Below are 21,904 nucleotides of genomic sequence, written 5' to 3' on the forward strand. Positions count from 1 at the left end.
AGTGTAATGGCCACCTTCGGAGATGTGGATCTTAATATGAAGAGATAGTAAATGTTTAGTTGTTTTTCCTCAGGTTTTGAAAAGAATACAAAGGGAACATAAATTTACTTAAGGTGCAGACAGTCAGTGCTAGTAAAAAGTCAACACATGGTCATTAAATTTACTGTGGTATTTGCAGCATTTCCAGTTTATAAAAAATAACGTACAGAGAGCGGTCAAGTCAATAGTTATGCAATAAATAGGCTCTTTAAATTGCTGTGTAATATACATGAAGGTATTATTTAGACCCCTATAAATTCAACAGCCCAATGGATCGAACTTGTTAAAGACTTGCCCCAAATCTTGATTTCTATTTAAACAGGTTTTTTTCCAGCAAAAATGTAACTCCCCCAAACAATAAGTTGAATGTTCTCAGTACTACAAAATGTGCCTGCCTGATTTTATTTTGTTGCTCTCACCATGTTCTTACTGAACACATGAGCCAGACATGCTGAATCAGGGCTTTTTTATGGGCTTCTTGTTTGTTTGAATTGATCATGTCCTTAATTTAGCTTCTTTTCTGCTGATACATAAGCCACATGGATTTATGGTATTATTTTGTCAATAGAATTCAGTAAAAATAACAGGAGTTCAGGTTCTCAAGCCCATCTAGCCCTCTAGGCTTGAGAGCCCAAGCCCTATCCCATCCCGCAATGTCCACACTGCTATTTTTAGTGCACTAGCTCAAGTTCTGCTAGTATAAGTCTGTCTCCCCCAAACTTGCTCCCAGCTGCAGTGTAGACATACCTTTGGGGGTTTCACTGAGCTGTTCCGCCCCAGCGGGAGTATCCAGAAAGTTCACAGAGAGCACGGGAACAGGCCCGCTCTGCCACCTCTTAGGAAAATTCAGCATGCACTCCTCCACTTCCTGCCGGCTTTGGGTCCAGCCGTTCTGCCTTTGGGAGGCAGTTTGTGCAATAGCAGCTGCATCAGTGTCTGCTCAATGCACTGAGGGCAAGAGGCAGGAAGGTTCCACCTTTTGCCCTCTCTCTCTTGTGAGCCAGGCAAGGGGCTACAGACAGGACAGGCCAGATTATACCATATAGCTTGGCTTTTTCTCAGCTAAGAAAGTAAAATTTGGGTTGAAAATAGTGAATGTTCTGTTAATACTATACCTGCACTGAGGTCTTGACTATCAACTTCAACTGGAATACTGTGTTAATCCTAGAATGCGGAACATGTGGGTTGCACATTCATGTAAATATACGTTTACCTCAGAAATCGGATTCACCTGTCATGGCAGAGCAGTTTAAATCAGTGAGGGGTTTGTTTAACATCCTCGATGTTAGGGGGAAAATGATCCTGGGTCTTTGGTGATCTGTGTGCAGTGAGTGTGAAGGTCTCAGTCCGTTTCCAAATGGACAGATGTGCACATCCCAAAAATCGCTATCAGACAATTTTGTTGACAGTCCCAGGAGTGAGCCTGAGGGCCAGTCAGTCCTAAATATTTCCTGAGAATAACTATGTGGAAAATCTTGTATTGCTCCAGTCCAGTTCTGTAAATTAATAAGACTCCTCTCTCTAAGGCTGTCAGTCTCGCACCTTTTACAGGGGCTTAATTCATTCAAACGTTTACAAGGAAGAAGTAGGGGAAAGAACTGTATCTCTTAATGTTGCCAGGAGCAGGGTCATATGCTTATTTACTGAGATAATCAGTACCAAATGTTTATCACATGAAATCCAGCCTTGCAGAATCTGACTGGCCAAGAACTACCTTTCTCTCTCTTATTGTATTAGCTCCTGGTGATCTGGCAATATATTTATATTCTAACAGGCAGCACCAATACATATAATGAGGGCAAAACTCTGCCTTGCCTTGAGCAGGTGGTGTCAGAGTTCCCAGAGAGGAAGACAGTGCCGGGTGCCTCTTCCACACTGACACAGGAACCAGGCAGCATGATGCGGTGCTGCTCTCTTGAGTGCCATCCCGAGGCTTGGCTTGTAGGTTGGATGCTCCATGGCTTCACAGGAGCATAACCAGTCGTTTTGGGAGTCTCATCAGGCCTTTCCCACCCCCAGCGCTCATACTTGCGCTCTGCAGTAGGTGCTGGACGAGCAAATACAGTTCCGTTCTAACGCAGAAATGAGGAGCGCTACAAAGCACACTGGTCCCAGGCACTCCATTCTTCAGCAACAGCTCTCCTTTCCCAACTAGCGCCGCACAGAGAGGGACAGCCAGAGTTTAGAACTCAACTTTCTATCGGCATCATTGTAAGGGTGAGCAATAGATTCTGTGCCTGGGGTAGTACGTTTTCATGTTGCCAACATGTATCAATCATACTATTACTATATGTTGTTTCTATTGTGCTATCTTTGGCAATGTACAGGCATGTAAGGCTGGATTCTTTACCTGCTGTCAGTTTGCAGGGGATTTCCCTGGTGCAGGGGAATCCTTGAGTGCCATAAAGGCTGCACATTTGGATCCCATTTCTGGCCCACCCAGCCGAGGTGTTCTGGGAGCATGAAAGCGAACATGATGGGGTCATGGTTGGTGTGCATCATGCTCTGACAATCCTCTGACATCAGAGTGGCCACAGGGGACCATTTCAGCTGGCGTAACGTAAAGCAACTGCTTAGGCTGCTCTAAATTGTAATGGGCTGGATGGGTTCCTGACTGCCATCAAGAAAGAAGAGAGGTGAGCTAGAGACATCTCTCACCCCCTCTTTGAGTCATCTGTCAGAGCTGAATATCTGGTCCATAAAATACAGGCCAGATTCTGATCATACATCAGTGAATGATTAGTGAAAAGAGCCAGCCCTGCAGTTATTAGCATGGTATAGTTACTCCATTCAAGAGAATGGGTCTGATTTTTCTCTTCCTTACACTGGTGTAAATCTGGAGTAACTCCATATAGAGATGTAAAGCTGGTGTAAGTCCAAGAGTGTTTAACCCATTCTCTTAAATGAGACTTTCTGAAGTGCCACCTACATGCCTGTGAGTATTGTCTTAAATTTATATTTGATCCTGCAATGACAAGAGAAGGTAAAATCACATAGAATAATTAATATACACATGTGAGTAATCCCACTGGGTCTCATAAAAATAAAGTTGATGTAAATAGGCATAACCTTTCAGAACTCAGTCTAGCTATGATCACTTACATGAGCTGAGGATCTGGCTCATTATTACTAATAATTTATAAATAGCCCTAAATTTAGCTAGGTATCAAACAAATAATAACCATAGTTCTACTTACTCATGGGGAGAATTCATAACAGTGTTAACTTCCTCAGTTTCTCTTTGCAGGATTTCAGGTGAACATTCTATTGGATTGCACATGAATGTGCATCCTCTACTTTCACAACTGAGCTTCTGGGATAAATAAATGTACATTCTCAGTTATAAACCAGAACATGGTCTGCTGAGGATTCTTGTGCCAAATTTCAAGTCTGTGAAAAAACCTCAAACAAAGCAAATTTCGTGGTTTTTGTTCAGTTTCTCAAATATTCAAATTTAGATAAAATTGAAGTATTTTTCTAAAGCCATTATTAGGTTCTGATGAGCATTTCAAACTGGGTTGTTTTCCTGCCAGAGCTTAAAAATGTAATAGTGCTGATTCCATGCAATTTACATGTAATTTACTAAATTCTAAACTGAAGTGGTATTTGAGGGCAGCTTTTAACTACTATTGGGTGACTGTTGGCTACTCTATGCACTCTTAGAAAAGAAGGAAAACCCTTCTCATTGATTACCATTTATCTTAGCTAGAGAATATATTCATAGATGTGAGACAGATGGGGTGTGTAATTGAGTATTTATTTCAGATCCTTATTTACCAGTGTTAAGTTTTGGCAGAATTATACCAGTTGTTAGTCTTTAGCCCTTGAATTCTGAACATTACAAATGTAAACTGATGAAGCACATGTTGTGTTTTCTAGAAAAAAATAACCTTTCTTTTGGGAACTTAAAGAAAATTACACAGAGCAAACCAATGTGCATTGTATATGTCTTGTAATTATATCTTTTCAAAAGCTCAACTTTTTATCTTTCATTCTTTAGAAATATGTTAATTGTCCCTTTTCCCTTGTAGTTAATTATAAATTTCAGGAAGAATTAAGTCTGTTAAATCTATTCATTTTTTTTCTTGGTCTCTATGGTAGCAGCAAGAATAGAAGTGAGTTACTTTGATCTCCATTTCTGAGTGGCATTTTATTTCTTCCAAGCATTGACCTTGTTTAGTGTAACTGAAATTTTGACTAGATATCATTAGCTTATAATTTGCTGATCCCAGGGAGATGTCTTTACCAGACCAATTTTAACTATGGAAGAAAGAGGTGATTTGTTTTATAAATCTATCAACGTCTCCTTGAACCAAGGAAGAAAATGTTCAATTAACTGCTCAGGTGGTTGCGGTTAGGGTTTAATATTACCCAACGTTGGAAAGCTGCACATATAAACACATGGTAAAAAGTGATGAGCAGTACAGGGAATGCAGGGGAACCTGCTCCTGCATTAATGAGTCTTGCTATGTGATTGTCAAGTTGTCTGTGCCTAGAAGATGTCCAGTTGCACATAATTTGAGGTGCATTACTGGATGCAGTTGATAGAATGATAGCTCCTTGCAGCAAGTAATGCTGTGTTCTGCTGTGGATTTCAAGCAGCCAGCATTGGTTAAGTTTCAGAGGGGTAGCCGTGTTAGTCTGGAACTGTAAAAGCAGCAAAGAATCCTGTGGCACCTTATAGACTAACAGACGTTTTGGAGCATGAGCTTTCGTGGGTGAGTACCCACTTCGTCAGATGCATGTAGTGGAAATTTCCAGGGGCAGGTATATATATGCAGGCAAGCTAGAGATAATGAGGTAGTTCAATCAGGGAGGATGAGGCCCTGTTCTAGCTGTTGAGGTGTGAAAACCAAAGGAGGAGAAACTCGTTTTGTAGTTGGCAAGCCATTCACAGTCTTTGTTTAATCCTGAGCTGATGGTGTCAAATTGCAGATGAACTGAAGCTCAGCGGTTTCTCTTTGAAGTCTAGTCCTGAAGTTTTTTTGCTGCAGGATGGCCACCTTAAGCTCTGCTATAGTGTGGCCAGGGAGGTTGAAGTGTTCTCCTACAGGGATCTGAGGGAAGTGGCCTGTAGAATTTGGTGTTGGAGAGTTGTCTGGCAGCCTCCTTTTGGTAGTCAGACCTGTTCATGATGACAACAGCACCTCCTTTATCAGCCTCTTTGGTTAACCTAAGTCGTGCAGAATGCAATGCCACCCACAGCCTCAGAAACCACCCAGACATTATCATCAAAGAGGCTGATAAAGGAGGTGCTTTTGTCATCATGAACAGGTCTGACTACCAAAAGGAGGCTGCCAGACAATTCTCCAACACCAAATTGTACAGGCCACTTCCCTCAGATCCCACTGAGGAATACACTAAGAAACTGCAACTTCTTCTTCGAGTGATTGCTCACATCCATTCCAGTTAGGTGTGCGTGCCGCGCGTGCACGTTCGTCGGAAACTTTTTACCCTAGCAACTCCAGTGGGCCGGCAGGTCGCCCCCTAGAGTGGCGCCGCCATGGCACCCGATATATACCCCTGCCGGCCCACCCGCTCCTCAGTTCCTTCTTACCGCCGTGTCGGTCGTTGGAACTGTGGAGCGCGGCATAGCTGTCCTCCACGTCCCTAGCTCTCCTTGTTCTACGGTTAATAGTTAGTAGTTAAGTGTAGTTAGTTGTATAGTTAATAGTGTAAATAATATTGTAGATAGTCGTTAGCCAGTTTGGGCCGTAGCCCTTTCCGGCACCCGGCACCGGGCTCATGCCTGATTCGCCGGGCTTTAAGCAATGTGCGGCCTGTAAGAAGCCGATGCCGACCAGCGACCCTCACGATGCGTGTCTAAAGTGCCTGGGGGAATCGCACAGGTCGGACAAGTGCCGCATTTGCAAGGCTTTTAAGCCTAGAACAAAGAAGGAGAGAGACCAGAGACTTAGGACTCTCCTCATGGAAGCGGCACTCGACCTGGCAGCTTCGCAGGCCGTCATCTCGACACCGGCACCGGATCGCGCCGGCACCGGAAAGACTCCCCGGCACCGACCTTCCCTGGCACCGGGTGCAGAAGCAAGACCCTCGAAGTCTGCAACTCCATCCAGGCAGACTCGAGTGGAGCGCCCGGCATCGACATCTGCCACGGCGCTACCGGCACCGTCGACTCCGGGCCCGGTGGGTCCGTCGAGTCCGGTCCCGCCGAGCTCCCCCATAAGATCTGGGGTTGAGCTATTGGTCCCATCAACTCCAGAGACCTTTGCCTCGGCACCGGACCTCATTGCCCTGACTGAGTAAACTCAGCCTCCACCCCCGGTCCCTCTGGTGCGGGTGGCGTCCAGGGGCAAACCCATGATGACGGCGCCGTCTCGGGACTCACGCTCGCGGTCGAGGTCCCGACACCATGGTCGCTCAAGATCCCGCCGCCGCTCGCAGTCCCGGCACCGCTCCCCTCGGCGGTACCGGTCGTACTCGCGGCACCGATCGGCCTCCAGACGGTCACGGTCTGGTTCCAGCCGCCAATACCGGCACCGGGACTCTAGGAGCCAATTCCGCCGTCGATCAGCGCACCGGTCGACCTCCCGGCACCGAGTTGGTGGCAGGTCCCGGTCCCGGTCGACCTCCCGACACCGCGTCGGTGGCAGGTCCCGGTCCCGATCCCAGCACCGAGGCAGCGGCCGGTACCGGTCCCAATCCCGGCACCAAGTCCAAGACAGAGCCCGGTCCCGATCCCGGCACCGGTATGACTCCCGGTACCGGTCCCCGGCACCGAGAACATCTTCGGTGCCGGAACGCGGAGACTCTTACCAGCCGCGGTCGGCCCCTCCATGGCCTTCCAGACAGCCGTCGGTGTCATCGCAGGCGGACAGCGTATACGCCCTGGGCACTGACAGACAAGCGGCTCTTTTCCAAGACCCTCCGCAACAGGACCAGGGTCCGCAGCAGTGGGGGTTCTGGACACCCTGGGCGTACCATCAAGCCCAGGGCCCCCAACAGCTTCCTCCTAGGCCTGCAACGGCAGAGCACAGGGCGCCGGAGGCATTGTTGTCTCGCCCCCCTCCCTCCCCGGACGGAGAGGACGGTTCGAAGCAACAGGACCCTGGTCTCCCTCCTGAGCCAGAGGCGAGGGCTGAGGCAGACCCCCCGCTGGACACTTTCTTGCCAGGGGTCTCCTCATCCTCTTCTCCTGATGAGGCGGTGGCTGGCACTTCCTCTAATAGCCCTCCTCCACTAGATCTCAGGGCACATCAGGACCTCCTCAGGCGCATAGCACAGAATCTGAGCCTGCAAGCTGAGGAGGTCTCTGAGATCGAGGACCCCGTCGTCAGCATCCTCTCCTCCGATGCTCCCACCAGGGTCGCCCTACCCTTCATTAGGACGATCCAGGCCAACGCCAATACAATCTGGCAATCACCGGCCTCCATCCCCCCTACTGCAAGGGTCGTCGAAAGGAAGTACATGGCCCCCTCCAAGGGCTATGAGTACCTCCATATTCACCCGACACCATGTTCCCTGGTGGTACAGTCGGTGAACGAGAGGGAGCGTCACGGACAGGAAGCCCCAGCCCCCAAATCCAAGGAGGCCAGGCGTATGGACCTCCTCGGCCGCAAGGTTTATTCGGCTGGGGCCCTTCAGCTCAGGGTTTCCAATCAACAAGCCCTTCTTAGCCGCTACGCATTTAACTCGTGGGTGGCAGCGGACAAGTTCAAAGAGCTGCTGCCACAAGAGGCACGTCAAGAATTTGCGGCGATTCTTGACGAGGGCAAGAAGGTTGCACGAACCTCGTTGCAGGCCTCCTTGGACGCTGCAGACTCGGCTGCCCGTATCCTCGCCTCGGGGGTGACGATGCGCCGCATCTCCTGGCTTCAGGTTTCTGGCCTTCCACCGAAGCTCCAATACACCATCCAGGACCTCCCGTTCGAAGGCCAGGGCCTGTTCTCAGAGAAGACAGACCCCAGACTGAAAAGTCTTAAGGACAATCGGGTCATTATGTGCTCCCTTGGGATGCACACGCCTGGGACGCAACGCAGACCCTTCCGGCCGCAGCAGCAGCAGCAGCGTCGGCCATACCCCCAGTTCCGCCAGCGGCAGGACCTTAATAGGCGCCGCGGCAGAAATGGCAGGCGCAGGCCGTCGGGCAATCAAGGGGGGCAAAACCAAAGCTCCTCTAAAGCCCCACCTGGACCCAAACCTTCATTTTGAAGGTGCGCTAGAGGGCGTGATACCAGTATCCTACATGGATCCTTCCCCCCCCGTTTTCCAACCGCCTTTCGTTTTTTCTCCAGGCGTGTTGCCGGATAACATACGACCGCTGGGTCTTACGCACGGTGCAGACGGGATACCGTCCGCAGTTTGTATCATTTCCTCCCTCCCACCCCCCTTCCTCGTCCCTCTTCAGGGACCCCTCTCACGAGCAATTCCTTCGCCAGGAGGTACAGACGCTCCTCAGCAAAGGAGCTATAGAGGCGGTTCCGGAAAATGAGAAAGGCAAGGGGTTTTATTCCCGCTACTTTCTGATCCCAAAGGCCAAGGGAGGCCTCAGGCCTATCCTCGACTTGCGAGAGCTCAACAAGTACCTAGTGAAGTTGAAGTTCCGCATGGTATCCCTGGGGACCGTTATCCCATCCCTGGATCCTGGAGACTGGTATGCCGCCCTCGACATGCAGGACGCTTATTTTCATATTGCCATATGGCCACACCACAGACGTTTCCTTCGATTCGTGGCGGGCCGCCTTCACTACCAATTTGCAGTCCTCCCATTTGGCCTTTCTACGGCTCAGAGGGTATTCACAAAATGCATGGCCGTCGTTGTGGCACATCTTCGGCGCAGTCGCATTCACGTGTTCCCTTACCTCGACGATTGGTTAATTCGGGGCACGTCGGAGCTGCAGGTCTGCAACCATGTCCACAGGATCACCGGCCTGTTTGCTACCTTGGGCCTCATGATCAACGTGGACAAGTCCACCCTGCTCCCCTCGCAGAGGGTGGAGTTCATTGGGGCCGTCCTGGACTCCACCGTGGCCAGGGCCCTTCTGCCGTTGCCAAGGTTCCAGGCGTTGTCGGCGATCGTTCAGCGCTTGCTGGCAGCCCCCTTGACATCGATACGGACATGTCTAACCCTGTTAGGCCATATGGCAGCCTGCACATTCGTGACCGGGTACGCACGGCTCCGCATGAGGCCCCTCCAGTCGTGGCTCATCACACATTACCGGCCGGCAAGGCATCCACTAGACATGCTGATCACAATCCCCCAGGGGGTGTTGGATTCTCTCAGCTGGTGGCTAGACCAGTCCATAGTGTGTGCGGGGCTCCCATTCCACCCGCCCCAGCCCTCGGTGTCCCTAACGACGGATGCCTCAGATCTCGGCTGGGGGGCCCACCTGGGAACCCTGAGGACACAGGGCCGGTGGTCCCCACAGGAGGTGAAGCTACACATCAACATGCGGGAGTTGAGAGCGGTCCGCCTTGCTTGTCAAACGTTCTGTCACCAGCTTCGGGGTCGTTGTGTCGTGGTATTTACCGACAACACGATGACCATGTACTATATCAACAAGCAGGGCGGCACCAGATCCTCTCCCCTATCTCACGAGGCGATGCGACTCTGGAACTTTTGTATAGCCCACTCCATTCACCTCACGGCTTCCTTCCTCCCCGGAGTACGGAACACGCTGGCGGACCGCCTGAGCAGATCCTTCCTCTCGCACGAGTGGTCCCTTCGCCCGGACGTCGCCCTCTCGATCTTCCAGAGGTGGAGTTGTCCCCGCGTGGACCTCTTCGCGTCCAGGGGGAACAGGAAATGCCAGGCATTCTGCTCCTTTCAGGGCCGGGAACCCGGGTCTATAGCGGACGCCTTCCTTATTCCGTGGACGACCCGCTTGTTCTACGCGTTCCCCCCGTTCCCGCTGGTCCACAGGGTCCTTCTGAAGGTGCGCAGGGACAGGGCCCGCGTGATCATGGTAGCCCCAGCGTGGCCCAGACAGCATTGGTACCCCATGTTGCTGGACCTGGCCATAGCCGACCCAGTTCCCCTGCCCCTTCACCCGGACCTGATCACCCAGGACCACGGAACTCTCTGTCACCCGGACCTCCAGTCGCTGCACCTAGCAGCGTGGCTCCTGCGTGGCTGACCAGTTCTGAGTTGCGCTGCTCCACCCCGGTACGTGAGGTACTCTTGGGCAGCAGGAAGCCTTCCACTAGAGCGACATACTCGGCCAAGTGGAAGCGTTTCTCCTGTTGGTGCATGGAGAAAGGTCTCCTCCCGATGGAAATTTCGGTGGCCAATATTTTGGACTATATTTGGTCCCTCAAACAACAGGGCCTGGCGATATCGTCCCTGCGGGTCCACCTGGCGGCTATCTCCACCTTTCACCCGGGTGGGGATGGCCGTTCCGTTTTCTCTCACCTGACGGTGACTAGATTCCTTAAGGGGCTGGAACGTCTATATCCTAACGTCCGACCCCCTGCCCCTACCTGGGATCTTAACCTGGTGTTGTCTCGGCTCATGGGGCCTCCCTTCGAGCCGTTAGCTACTTGCTCCCTACTCTATCTTTCTTGGAAGACTGCCTTCTTAGTAGCTATTACCTCAGCTAGACGGGTGTCGGAACTCCGGGCTCTCACGGTAGATCCCCCGTATACAGTCTTCCATAAAGATAAGGTGCAGCTGAGGCCGCACCCTGCCCTTCTCCCCAAGGTGGTCTCAGCCTTCCACGTCAACCAAGAGATATTCTTCCCGGTTTTTTTCCCGAAACCTCATTCTTCACGCAGGGAGCAACAACTCCACTCGCTTGATGTCCGTAGGGCTCTCGCGTTCTATGTGGAGAGGACCACACCGTTCCGCAAATCCTCCCAGCTTTTCGTGGCAGTAGCGGACCGCATTAAGGGGCTTCCCATTTCCTCGCAGAGGTTATCCTCGTTGGTAACATCCTGTATCAGGACCTGCTATGAGCTGGCCCACGTTCCTACGGGCCGTGTGACTGCGCACTCTACCAGGGCGCAGGCGTCGTCGCTGGCTTTCCTCGCCCGTGTGCCCATCCAGGAAATCTGTCGGGCAGCGACCTGGTCATCGGTCCACACCTTTGCTTCCCACTACGCCCTGGTCCAGCAGTCCAGAGAGGACGCGGCTTTCGGATCTGCAGTGCTCCGTGCCACTACTTCTCACTCCGACCCCACCGCCTAGGTATGGCTTGGGATTCACCTAACTGGAATGGATGTGAGCAATCACTCGAAGAAGAAAAGACGGTTACTCACCTTTGTAACTGTTGTTCTTCGAGATGTGTTGCTCACATCCATTCCACACCCGCCCTCCTTCCCCACTGTCGGAGTAGCCGGCAAGAAGGAACTGAGGAGCGGGTGGGCCGGCAGGGGTATATATCGGGTGCCATGGCGGCGCCACTCTAGGGGGCGACCTGCCGGCCCACTGGAGTTGCTAGGGTAAAAAGTTTCCGACGAACGTGCACGCGCGGCGCGCACACCTAACTGGAATGGATGTGAGCAACACATCTCGAAGAAGAACAGTTACAAAGGTGAGTAACCGTCTTATCTACTCAGGACACTCCCTACATTAACACCGGAACAAATCAACATACCCTTAGAGCCCCGACCAGGGTTATTCTATCTACTACCCAAGATCCACAAACCCGGAAATCCTGGACGCCCCATCATCTTGGGCATTGGCACTCTCACTGAAGGACTGTCTGGATATGTGGACTCTCTACTCAGACCCTATGCCACCAGCACTCCCAGCTATCTCCGTGACACCACTGATTTCCTGAGGAAACTATAATGCATTGGTGACCTTCCAGAAAACAGCATCCTAGCCACCATGGATGTAGAGGCTCTGTACACGAACATCCCACACACAGATGGAATACAAGCTGTCAGGAACAGTATCCCTGATGATGCCACAGCACAACTGGCTGCTGAGCTCTGTGCCTTTATCCTCACACACAACTATTTCAAATTTGATGACAATATATATCTCCAGATCAGTGGCACCGCTATAGGCACCCGCATGGTCCCACAATATGCCAATATTTTTATGGCTGACGTGGAACAATGCTTCCTCAGCTCTCGTCCACTCACGCCCCTTCTCTACCTACGCTACATTGATGACATCTTCATCATCTGGACCCATGGGAAGGAGACTCTGGAAAAATTCCACCAAGATTTCAACAGCTTCCACTCCACCATCAATCTCAGCCTGGACCAATCTACACGGGAGGTCCACTTCCTAGACACCACGGTGCAAATAAGTGATGGTCACATTACCACCACCCTATACCGAAAACCTACCGACCGCTATTCCTACCTTCATGCCTCCAGCTTCCATCCTGGGCACATCACACGATCCATTGTCTACAGCCAAGCGCTGAGGTACAACTGCATCTGCTGTAACCCCTCAGACAGAGACCAACACCTACAAAATCTCCACCAAGCATTCTCAAAACTACAATACCCGCACGAGGAAATAAGGAAACAGATCAACAGAGCCAGACGTGTACCCAGAAGCCTCCTACTGCAAGACAAACCCAAGAAAGAAACCAACAGGACTCCACTGGCCATCACATACAGTCCCCAGCTAAAACCTCTCCAACGCATCATCAGGGATCTACAACCCATCCTGGACAATGATCCCACACTTTCACAGGCCTTGGGTGGCAGGCCAGTCCTCGCCCAGAGACAACCTGCCAACCTGAAACATATTCTCACCAGTAACTGCACACCGCACCATAGAAACTCTAGCTCAGGAACCAATCCATGCAACAAACCTCAATGCCAACTCTGCCCACATATCTACACCAGCGACACCATCACAGGACCTAACCAGATCAGCCACACCATCACCGGTTCATTCACCTGCACGTCCACCAATGTAATATACGCCATCATATGCCAGCAATGCCCCTCTGCTATGTACATCAGCCAAACTGGACAGTCCCTATGGAAAAGGATAAACGGACACAAATCAGATATTAGGAATGGCAATATACAAAAACCTGTAGGAGAACACTTCAGCCTCCCTGGCCACACTATAGGAGAGCTTAAGGTGGCCATCCTGCAGCAAAAAAACTTCAGGACCAGACTTCAAAGAGAAACTGCTGAGCTTCAGTTCATCTGCAAATTTGACACCATCAGCTCAGGATTAAACAAAGACTGTGAATGGCTTGCCAATTACAAAACCAGTTTCTCCTCCCTTGGTTTTCACACCTCAACAGCTAGAACAGGGCCTCATCCTCCCTGATTGAACTACCTCATTATCTCTAGCTTGCCTGCATATATATACCTGCCCCTGGAAATTTCCACTACATGCATCTGACGAAGTGGGTACTCACCCACGAAAGCTCATGCTCCAAAACGTCTGTTAGTCTATAAGGTGCCACAGGATTCTTTGCTGCTTTTTCATTGGTTAAGTTGTTCACCATCCTGTAAAGCTGTTTTGGGTGGTCAGTACAGAAATGGAGGAGAAGGGTGCCTTGGCTGCCAGCACAGCCTCAGCATAAGCTTGAAGAAATTCTTTGTATTTTAATTTGTTTGCCTCTGGCATGCAACTTTCCTTCCATCTCTCTCCATCTGGCACAGAGCTTCTGAGAACCATGGTCAAGGAGAAGGAAGTGGGTATTTATGGGTGAGTCATTATGTCAATAATTCTGGCAAGTGTGTGTTCATAACTTACCAGGTCTGAGACTCTTCATTTGTCAGTAGGCTATTTTGGAACTATATTTCTTCGCCAAGAAGATCAGTATCTAGGAAGACTTCTTGTCACAATGTGTTGTGACAGACCCAGACCAGTGGGGTCCAGGAGTCTGGTAGAGGGCAAATACACTGCTCACTGGATGAGTAGTTTTCTGTTCCCTGAGTGACCAGAGCAGGGGCTGCACTAGAGTAATCAGGAACCTGCTAGAACCAATTAAGGCAGACAGGCTGATTAGATCACCTGCAGCCAATCATGGTAGGCTAATCAGGGCAGCTGGGTTTAAAAAGGAGCTCACTCCAGTCAGGTGAGGAGGAGCCAGAGGAGAGGAAGTGCATGTGAGGAGCTGGGAGCAAGAGGCACAAGGAGCTGAGAGTGAGCTGCTGGAGGACTAAGGAGTACAAGCGTTATCAGACACCAGGAGGAAGGTCCTGTGGTGAGGATAAAGAAGGTGTTTGGAGGAGGCCATGGTGAAGTAGCCCAGGGAGGTGTAGCTGTCATGCAGCTGTTACAAGAGGCACTATAGACAGCTGCAATTCACAGGGCCCTGGGCTGGAACCCTGAGTAGAAGGCAGGCCCGGGTTCCCCCCAAACCTCCCAACTCCTGATCAGACACAGGAGGAGTTGATCCAGACTGTGGGGAAGATCACTGAGGTGAGCAAATCCACCAATAAGCGCAGGACCCACCAAGGTAGAGGAGGAACTTTGTCACAGTGTGAAATTCGACACCATGCACTAACCTAAAACCATACCATTATACCTGAATTCAATCTGGCCATGTTTCAGGAAGCCTTGGCCCTCCTGATAGAAACGTGACCCACCACTTGCAAAGAATACTCTTGTCCTTTGATGAGCAACTGTGGCCCCTTCTGATTGAGATTTCCTTTTCCAAATCAGACGTTGGGATTCTACCTCCCACCTTAACACGTGCTACAATCCAGCCAGCCCTGAATAAACCTTCTATAGATACAACAGACCTGTGCAACTACTGTCTGGTGTCAAACCTTCTTTGTTTTACAGTTACTTTGCTTAGAATCAGAAAACTGGCTCAAAACACATCTGTCCACAGTCACTATTCTAGGGTCTTCCTAATTGCCTTTCAGGACAGGATTTGGTACTGGGCATGGGGCAGATGGACAATCTCTTGCTGTCCTGGCATAAGGGGCAGAAATCCATACTCCCCCTCTTTGACCCTTCCACGGCTTTAGATATGGCTGATCACAGCATCCTGGTATCATGCATGTGGAAGGTGAAAAGGGAAACCCACTAAAATGGTGTCAATCCTTCCACACAGTGTGTATTAGTATGCAAATGCATCTCTGCCACCAGAATATGCAACTATGGAATTACACAGGTTCTAATCACTCCATTGTCCTACTAGAAGAATTAGTGAGACTTCATGGGCTCAGGTGCCATTCGTATGCCAATGGTATATAACTTTATCTGTCATTGACCACTGGTGCTAACACCGCTAAAACCTAGGTACGCCAGTATTTGGCCGAGACCAGTGTATGGATGAGAAGTTTGTTAAAGCTAAATACAATCAACATGGAATTAATGCATGACGTTGCCGAAGAGCTCACTACCGTGATGCGGTCTCCTCTAGCTGATGATCTCTGCTCATGAATTGTCAAGGCAGTCTGCAGTTCAGGGCTCCTAATAGTCTCCTCATTGATTTGGGACTTGTATGCACAGTACCTTCAGGAAAGGCATTCTACTGCCTCCAACTGGCTAGGAATTTAGTGTTCCATTCTTGTTGATCACAGCCTTGCCTTGATCATGCATGGTGTTCATTGCTTTCTGACTAGATTATTCCAAAGCAGTTTTCCTGAGCTTGAAAGTATCAGACCTAGAAAAACTGCAACTGGTGCAAAATGCAGCAGTGAGAGCAGATAACTCCTTATATGCTCCACTGGATTCTTGTACAACATTAAGACAAGCTTAAGATGCCATTCCATATTTGTAAGGCTCTAAATAGATCGGGACCAGGTCACCTAAAGGACTCGTCCTCTTCTGGGACCACAACCACCCTTAAAAACTGTCTATCTCAAGAATGAAGCTCATGTGTGCAGGAGACAGGACTTCCTTCCTTGGAGGCCAGCCAAAGATTATGAACTTCACGCCTGCACAAACTAAGGAGAAACACAAACCTTGCCACTTTCCAGTCCAAATAGAAAGATCACTTATTTGAAATTGCTTTCCCATATAGCAACATATAGCATATGAGTTTAATCTATATTAAAATTAATAATAAATATAGAAACTAAACACACACAACTTTGTTCCCTCGGGCTAGATGGAACAGAGAGAATTTATCATGGTGGGTTTTCATCACCTTGTTTATGTTTATCTTTGAAAAGTGGTCGAAGTTCACCTGATCCTGAAGTCCCTATGTTAGCCATGTTCCCACTGGCTTCTGTGGAAGTGCAATATCTGCTGTGGTTAAGACTGCAGAAAAATTTCCATGATTTCCCTGTGCTTGCTGATGCAAACCACTTTCTGAAACATTTGCCTTTGGGGCTGAAATTTTTCTTAGTAGGACTCTGCCCAACAGATATTTTTAAGTCTTGAACTTCTAAAAACAAGGTTTTATAATAGAAGCTGTTTTGCAACTTATCACTATGCAGCTGTTTTAGTTAAGAGTGTATAAAATAAAATACAATATTGTAAAGCAGTCTGGTGATTTTTTTTCTTTTTTTAATGAAGGTACAGAAATAGCAGAACTTTGAAAGTTACATTTGGCATGGACATAGTTCTCACTGGAGAGAAAATTATGGTCTTGAGCCCTGATCCTACAAAGGGATTTGCCGCTGCAGTCCCATGAAAAAGAGTTGCTATATGGATGTCTCCCTTTGCAGTATTAAAAACTTCAACTGGAAAAAATGGGTTGATTTTTTTCAAAGATATGAGTATCTGAAAGTTGTGTGCTGAGTAAGTCGTCGTTATTGTTCCTGCATTTGCCTCTGTAGGGACCAAAGAATCAAGACCTACAACTTTAAAAAAAAAAACCCAAAAAGCTTAACAATGTCTCTAATCAATCAGATATATAAAAGTCTATTTGTGGTTTTATTATTTTGATTAGGTTACATAATGTGCTACCACATTCACACTTTTACTTTTAGGAGATAAAAACATGTCCATAGAATATTGCTGCTATAATACTGGTGACTTTTCAGCTTCTATTAAAGAACATTTTTCAGAGATTTTGTTTAATGGTAAATAGCCTCTTGCTGGCAATTTGTCCCTCTTTTTAATGTGCCTTGGAGGTATATATATGAAAATATAGAAACCGGTAATCACCAGGTTTGAGATTTGGGGAATACATATCTGAAACTGAGACTTGTACTTCTTTGCTTGAAAAGTATTTATCGTTGTACCTCTTTTATTATTTGTGGGTAAAGAACACAGTACAGTTCCTCATATAGCACAATTAGTTAATGTGTTCACATCAGGCTCAAAGCTGAAAACCATGTGAAGTCTAAATCACTTACTGCCCACAGAGATTGTGTTCTCAGTGTGGAAAAAATTGTTTAGTTGTTTGCAGTATGCCTGGCTTAAGTTGTGAATGAAAGGGAATTTCATCCTGCATTGTATCTGCACCTCTGTGCTTTTGGAATACACATAATTACATGACTCCCCCAGTTGAAACAAATAAATAATGGTTTGATTCCTATATGAAAGCAAAGAATAGAGGTGGGAGATCCCAAAATTATTCTGAATGTTTCTGCAGGGACTCTGACCCAAGCTACTGTGTGATTAGTTTTAATTGGCTTGCCAGGGCTTGGAACCTTAGGTAAAATTTAACTGGATCCCAACAAATGCAAGAGATATTACAGGGAGAGCTGTCCAATGTCCTAGTGGTAGTGGATTGGACTGCCTTGTGGGAAAACAGTTTAAAGTAACTCCTTGTTGTTTTGTTCCAGCAGTCAGGTTTTCAGGAATTGTGGGAGTGACATATATCAACTCTGAGAGGGTTGCCCCCCCAGCTAGTTTGGACAGGAAGCCATGCTTTCTGCTGAGCCGCAAAACAAGCCTTTAGAGAAACTGGTATAGAGACACTTGTGCTGGAAAATAAGGTTGGTAATGGTGGTTCAGGCTGGAGTTATCATTGGTAGAAAGAATATGGACTTAACATGGGGAGACATACAGCCTGTTGTGAAGATGAGAGTTAAAAGCCAAACCCTAAGTACTGCCTAAGCCCTGTGTCCTTGTTCTTTGAAGGTTTCAGAACTAAGGAATGCCAAATGGCAGTTGTTTGGGGTTCAGAGTGGATGCAGCTTGTGTCCCCTTCAAAACTGTTAAATACACAGCAAAACTAATGGGTAAAATTTCAGTGCCCTTTTAATAATGGGACCTACATGCCTAATTTCTCACACATGGCCCTGGCAAATCACTCTGAAAGGTCTCATGTGTACTAACAAATGCTAGGAAATGCAAAGATAAGGTTGATGCTCCATTTTTAAGGGAGCTCCTTGTGTGAAGGATTGAAGCACGTACTGTATTGTGTATAATGCCATTTTCACTTATTTGCAGCAGAGCCATGGCAGATGCCCTTCCCACAAATGCTCAGTCGAAGCACCTGCCTGGATACCCATTCAACATTCTACCGTAAGTTTGAGACTTTTGATACAAAGATTTGAGAGACTGAAGGGTAAGTCTCTGTGCTTGGAGCAGCGTCAATGGTGTAAAACTCAATGTTCAGTGAACTGCAGAAATAAATACATTTGTAAGGCCAGAATGAACTGCTTTTGAAGTTAGATTGCTGAACCATTGGTGTGGTAGGGATTACTTATAATTCTTTTGATGTGTAGCACCATTAGGACTTTAATTTACTGCATGGGCAGGACAGAAACAAAATGGATACCTCTTACAGACATTCTTTGGGTGATATTCAGGCTCTGAGGCAGGAAGGGTTATTCGTTAGGTTGCCACTGCTGTTCTCTCTGCATGGTCATAGTTGGTGTGCTGACAGGCATTGCATTAGCTCCACCTGGTTTAGAGGCATAGCTAATGGAGAATTAATTAGTATTCTCCACTCATAGTCTGCCAGAAACTGATACGTTAGCCAGCAGGCCTACTCCAGATTTGGTGCTTATGCTGGACATGGCAGAAGGACCTCTTCCTTTCCTCAGCCCTGGAGAAGAGAGAGACTGAAATGATTATTGCCCTCCAGCCCCTCTGTGGAGGAAAGGATTCTCCCAGAGCTTATATGGCCCTCCATCACCATAATATCTGTGCGCCTCACAATCTTTAATGTATTTATCTTCTCAACACCCCTGTGAGGTAGGGAAGTGGTATAACCTCATTTTACAGATGGAAAACTGAAGCATGGAGAAGCTAAGTGACTTGTGTCAGGTCACACAGGAATTCTGTGACAGAGAAGGGACTGGAACGTAAATCTCTCAATTCTAGCTTAGTTCCGTAACCACCTGACCATCTTGTCCCTTTTTCAGGAGGAGCCTCCTTTACCCTCTGTAGAACTTGAGGTGGTGGCAAAGCATGAGGGTTTTTCCCTATTTCTCCTCCAGATAGCCTTCCCCCACTTTCTGTGTAGAAAGATGAGGTTGGCCTGGGTGAGAGAGAGAGTGAGACCAAACCAACGCCTCAGAGCTACGATGCTGATTTACACCAACTAAGGATCTGGCCCACTGTCTCATTAATACTGCTGTAAGTTATCTACGTGAGATTTCCATCCAGTTTATTCTCTAAAGCTTTGAAAAACAAATTGGCTTTGCAGTGGGTCTGGAAGGTTAACAGATCTGAGCTCTGGCAGACCAATGGAGTGTAGCAAATTTTAGAGTCGAGGAGCCTTCATGGAGAAGCTCTGCTGATTGCTCTTCTCTTTTATATAGAGGAAGCACCAGCTTGAGCGCCACAAGTGTGATAGTGTGACCAAGAGAGAGAGATGATTAGTGTATTAGGCATTTGATATCAAAACTTGATGACTTGAGAACCAGTTGGACTTGTTTTCCACTGGTGACAGTGACTGGCTCTTTGGCTGTTGATTTGTTGTTTTCTTAAGCAGCAATATTTGTGTGACCATCTGGGTATTTCTTTAGTTATTTGCCTTTTGGTCCATCATAATATAAAGTTTACTTTTATTTTATTGATTTTTGCGTGTTAATCCCCTTCTTGCCTTTATTAAGCCAGAGGTATGTGTGAATAGGTACTATAGACCCTATGATCTTGCAAAGATCTCATGTCTGCCTATTGTCAGGAAAAGTTAAACTGAGGGCTTGAATTCATTACCTTTGTTTTAAATGTCTACGGCTTAAGGTTTCTATGGCTCCAAGATATAGTATTTTAGACCATTTGGGGATAAAACTACCATTATGATATAGTTTAACAATTCAGATTTCACCTCCGTAATATGTATCTATATTATCCGTAATATTATCTATATAGTCCAAAGCATAGTTAATAAAATTATGGTGACCTAGTTAGATGCTGCTTCAGATGTGCTTTAGGCTGGTTACAAAGGTTGTACCTGAGTGCAATGAAATTAGCTAAGTACTACCATACATATAACTTGTGTATAATAAACCACAAGAAGTTCTTTCTCTTGTGTAAGTATTTTGTCCCTTCATTCATCTATCTAGCCTGTCAGATCTGTATGTCCTATGAATGTCAGGCTCTCCTCCTGTTTAAGTTTCTGATCATTTTTTGTATTAAACTAAATTAAATGTTACTTTTATTGGGAATCAAATGTAAACAACATTTAGAAAAATAAAAACAGGGGAAGCTTAACATGGTATTAATTGGCCAGAGTTTTCTGTCCACAGGTTTGAGAGGTGCCAGTCACCACATTGCCCATAGTAAATAATAGTGTTTTTGAAATGGCGTCATTTAGAAAGAAACCTGTTTAGAGAAAATAATACAAGAGTGAAAGTGGTTCAACAAACTCTAACTACTGTGTAGCCTTGGAAGGGACAGATCAGATAAAGAGAATAAGCATTAGAATTGCTGATTGTGACCTTATACAAGAGATTCTCCAAGTAGATGCTGCTGTGTTGTTGGAACTCAGCTGTGCATACCTTAGGGAAGAAGAAAAAGTGAAGAAGGAATCAAGAAGTGGGGATAGAGAGGATGCCTCTTCCTCAGTTTTGTTAGCCACATTAGTCACAATGGCATGTATTCTGTTTTGTTTTTTCAGCAGTTTTTATAAAAAACATGGAGTCTTCTTTTGGGAACTGCTTCCCAATGTACTGTATCTTACAGTCGGTCTGGCAGCATTGCTGTTATGTAATAGCCTGCCTTCTTTGCAGCACACAAGTTCACATCCTTTTTGAATTTGCTGATAATTCTTGCAGTTAAGACTTTTGATTCTGTTTGGCAACTCACCATCTGCAGAGAAGGGGGCATAGTTGAACACTGGTTTTCTGTGACTTCACAGTGTCCTTTATAGACTCATTTTAAAGCTCAGAATCTTAATCATGGGAATTACCTAAGGGTGGCTCTAGCCGCGCTCTCATTTTGTCATTTCTTCCAAAGGTTTTGCAGTGTTTGATTGTAAATACTCCAAAAGGAGCTCACTGTAGAAATGGAAAGTAAACCTTAGCATCAACGGGCTTATTTTCTAGCTATGTTCAGATGCAAGAATACCAAAGAATCATACTGTTGGGCACCCTGTGTTATAAAATTATTTGGGGATATCTCTGCCTCCCTGCAATGTCAACAGCTCTTCTTGAATTTGCCTTTCCCCATCCTGAAGCTTTAGGAGAATCCCTTTGCTTTTTCCTGCCATGGAGTCCACAGTGCTCCTTGGCCTTCTCTCATAGCAAAATTCCCTCTCTGTGGTCCCCTGCCATTAGGAAGTAGCAAGACAGAGGGGGAAGGGCATGTGGGCACAAAAGGTAGTGGGATTGGTGCATGCCCTTGCATTCTATGGGATTGCACTGTGGGATCTCAATCTCCGCTATGGCACTGGATGGGGAGGTGTATGGCTCATGATTCTGAGAGAAGGGGAATATAACTGGTCAAAAGACTTTGCATAGGAGGAGTAGCAGCAGCCACAGGCATGACTATAGCCCATAGGGTGCAGTAGAGCTGCAGACCTGCAACAGAGGTGCTCTTCCTCTTTTGAATTCAGTGGGAGCTGGGGATTTTCAGCATCTTTGAAAACTTGCCCTAAACGGCTCTGCCTCTCAGTTTCCCCAGGTGTGTAACACAAGGATAATAATGCTCACTCACCTTTGTAAAGCATTC

At 47.3% G+C, this 21,904-nt stretch overlaps 1 protein-coding gene across 4 annotated transcripts in view; it reads left to right on the forward strand.

The window, feature by feature from the left end:
* DLG2 (discs large MAGUK scaffold protein 2) overlaps positions 1–21,904 on the forward strand; it is a 1,579,821-nt gene that overhangs the window by 292,631 nt on the left and 1,265,286 nt on the right. For 3 of the 4 annotated variants that reach the window (XM_050940648.1, XM_050940534.1, XM_050940577.1), the window contains one exon: positions 18,233–18,307. The exons of the other annotated variant lie outside the window; for it this stretch is intronic. In XM_050940648.1, the coding sequence (XP_050796605.1) occupies positions 18,233–18,307 (75 nt within the window). The remainder of the gene's footprint in view (positions 1–18,232; positions 18,308–21,904) is intronic. 4 annotated transcript variants of the gene reach the window in all.

This window comes from Gopherus flavomarginatus, chromosome 1 (genome assembly GCF_025201925.1).
Source record: "Gopherus flavomarginatus isolate rGopFla2 chromosome 1, rGopFla2.mat.asm, whole genome shotgun sequence".
Lineage (NCBI taxonomy): Eukaryota > Metazoa > Chordata > Testudines > Testudinidae > Gopherus > Gopherus flavomarginatus.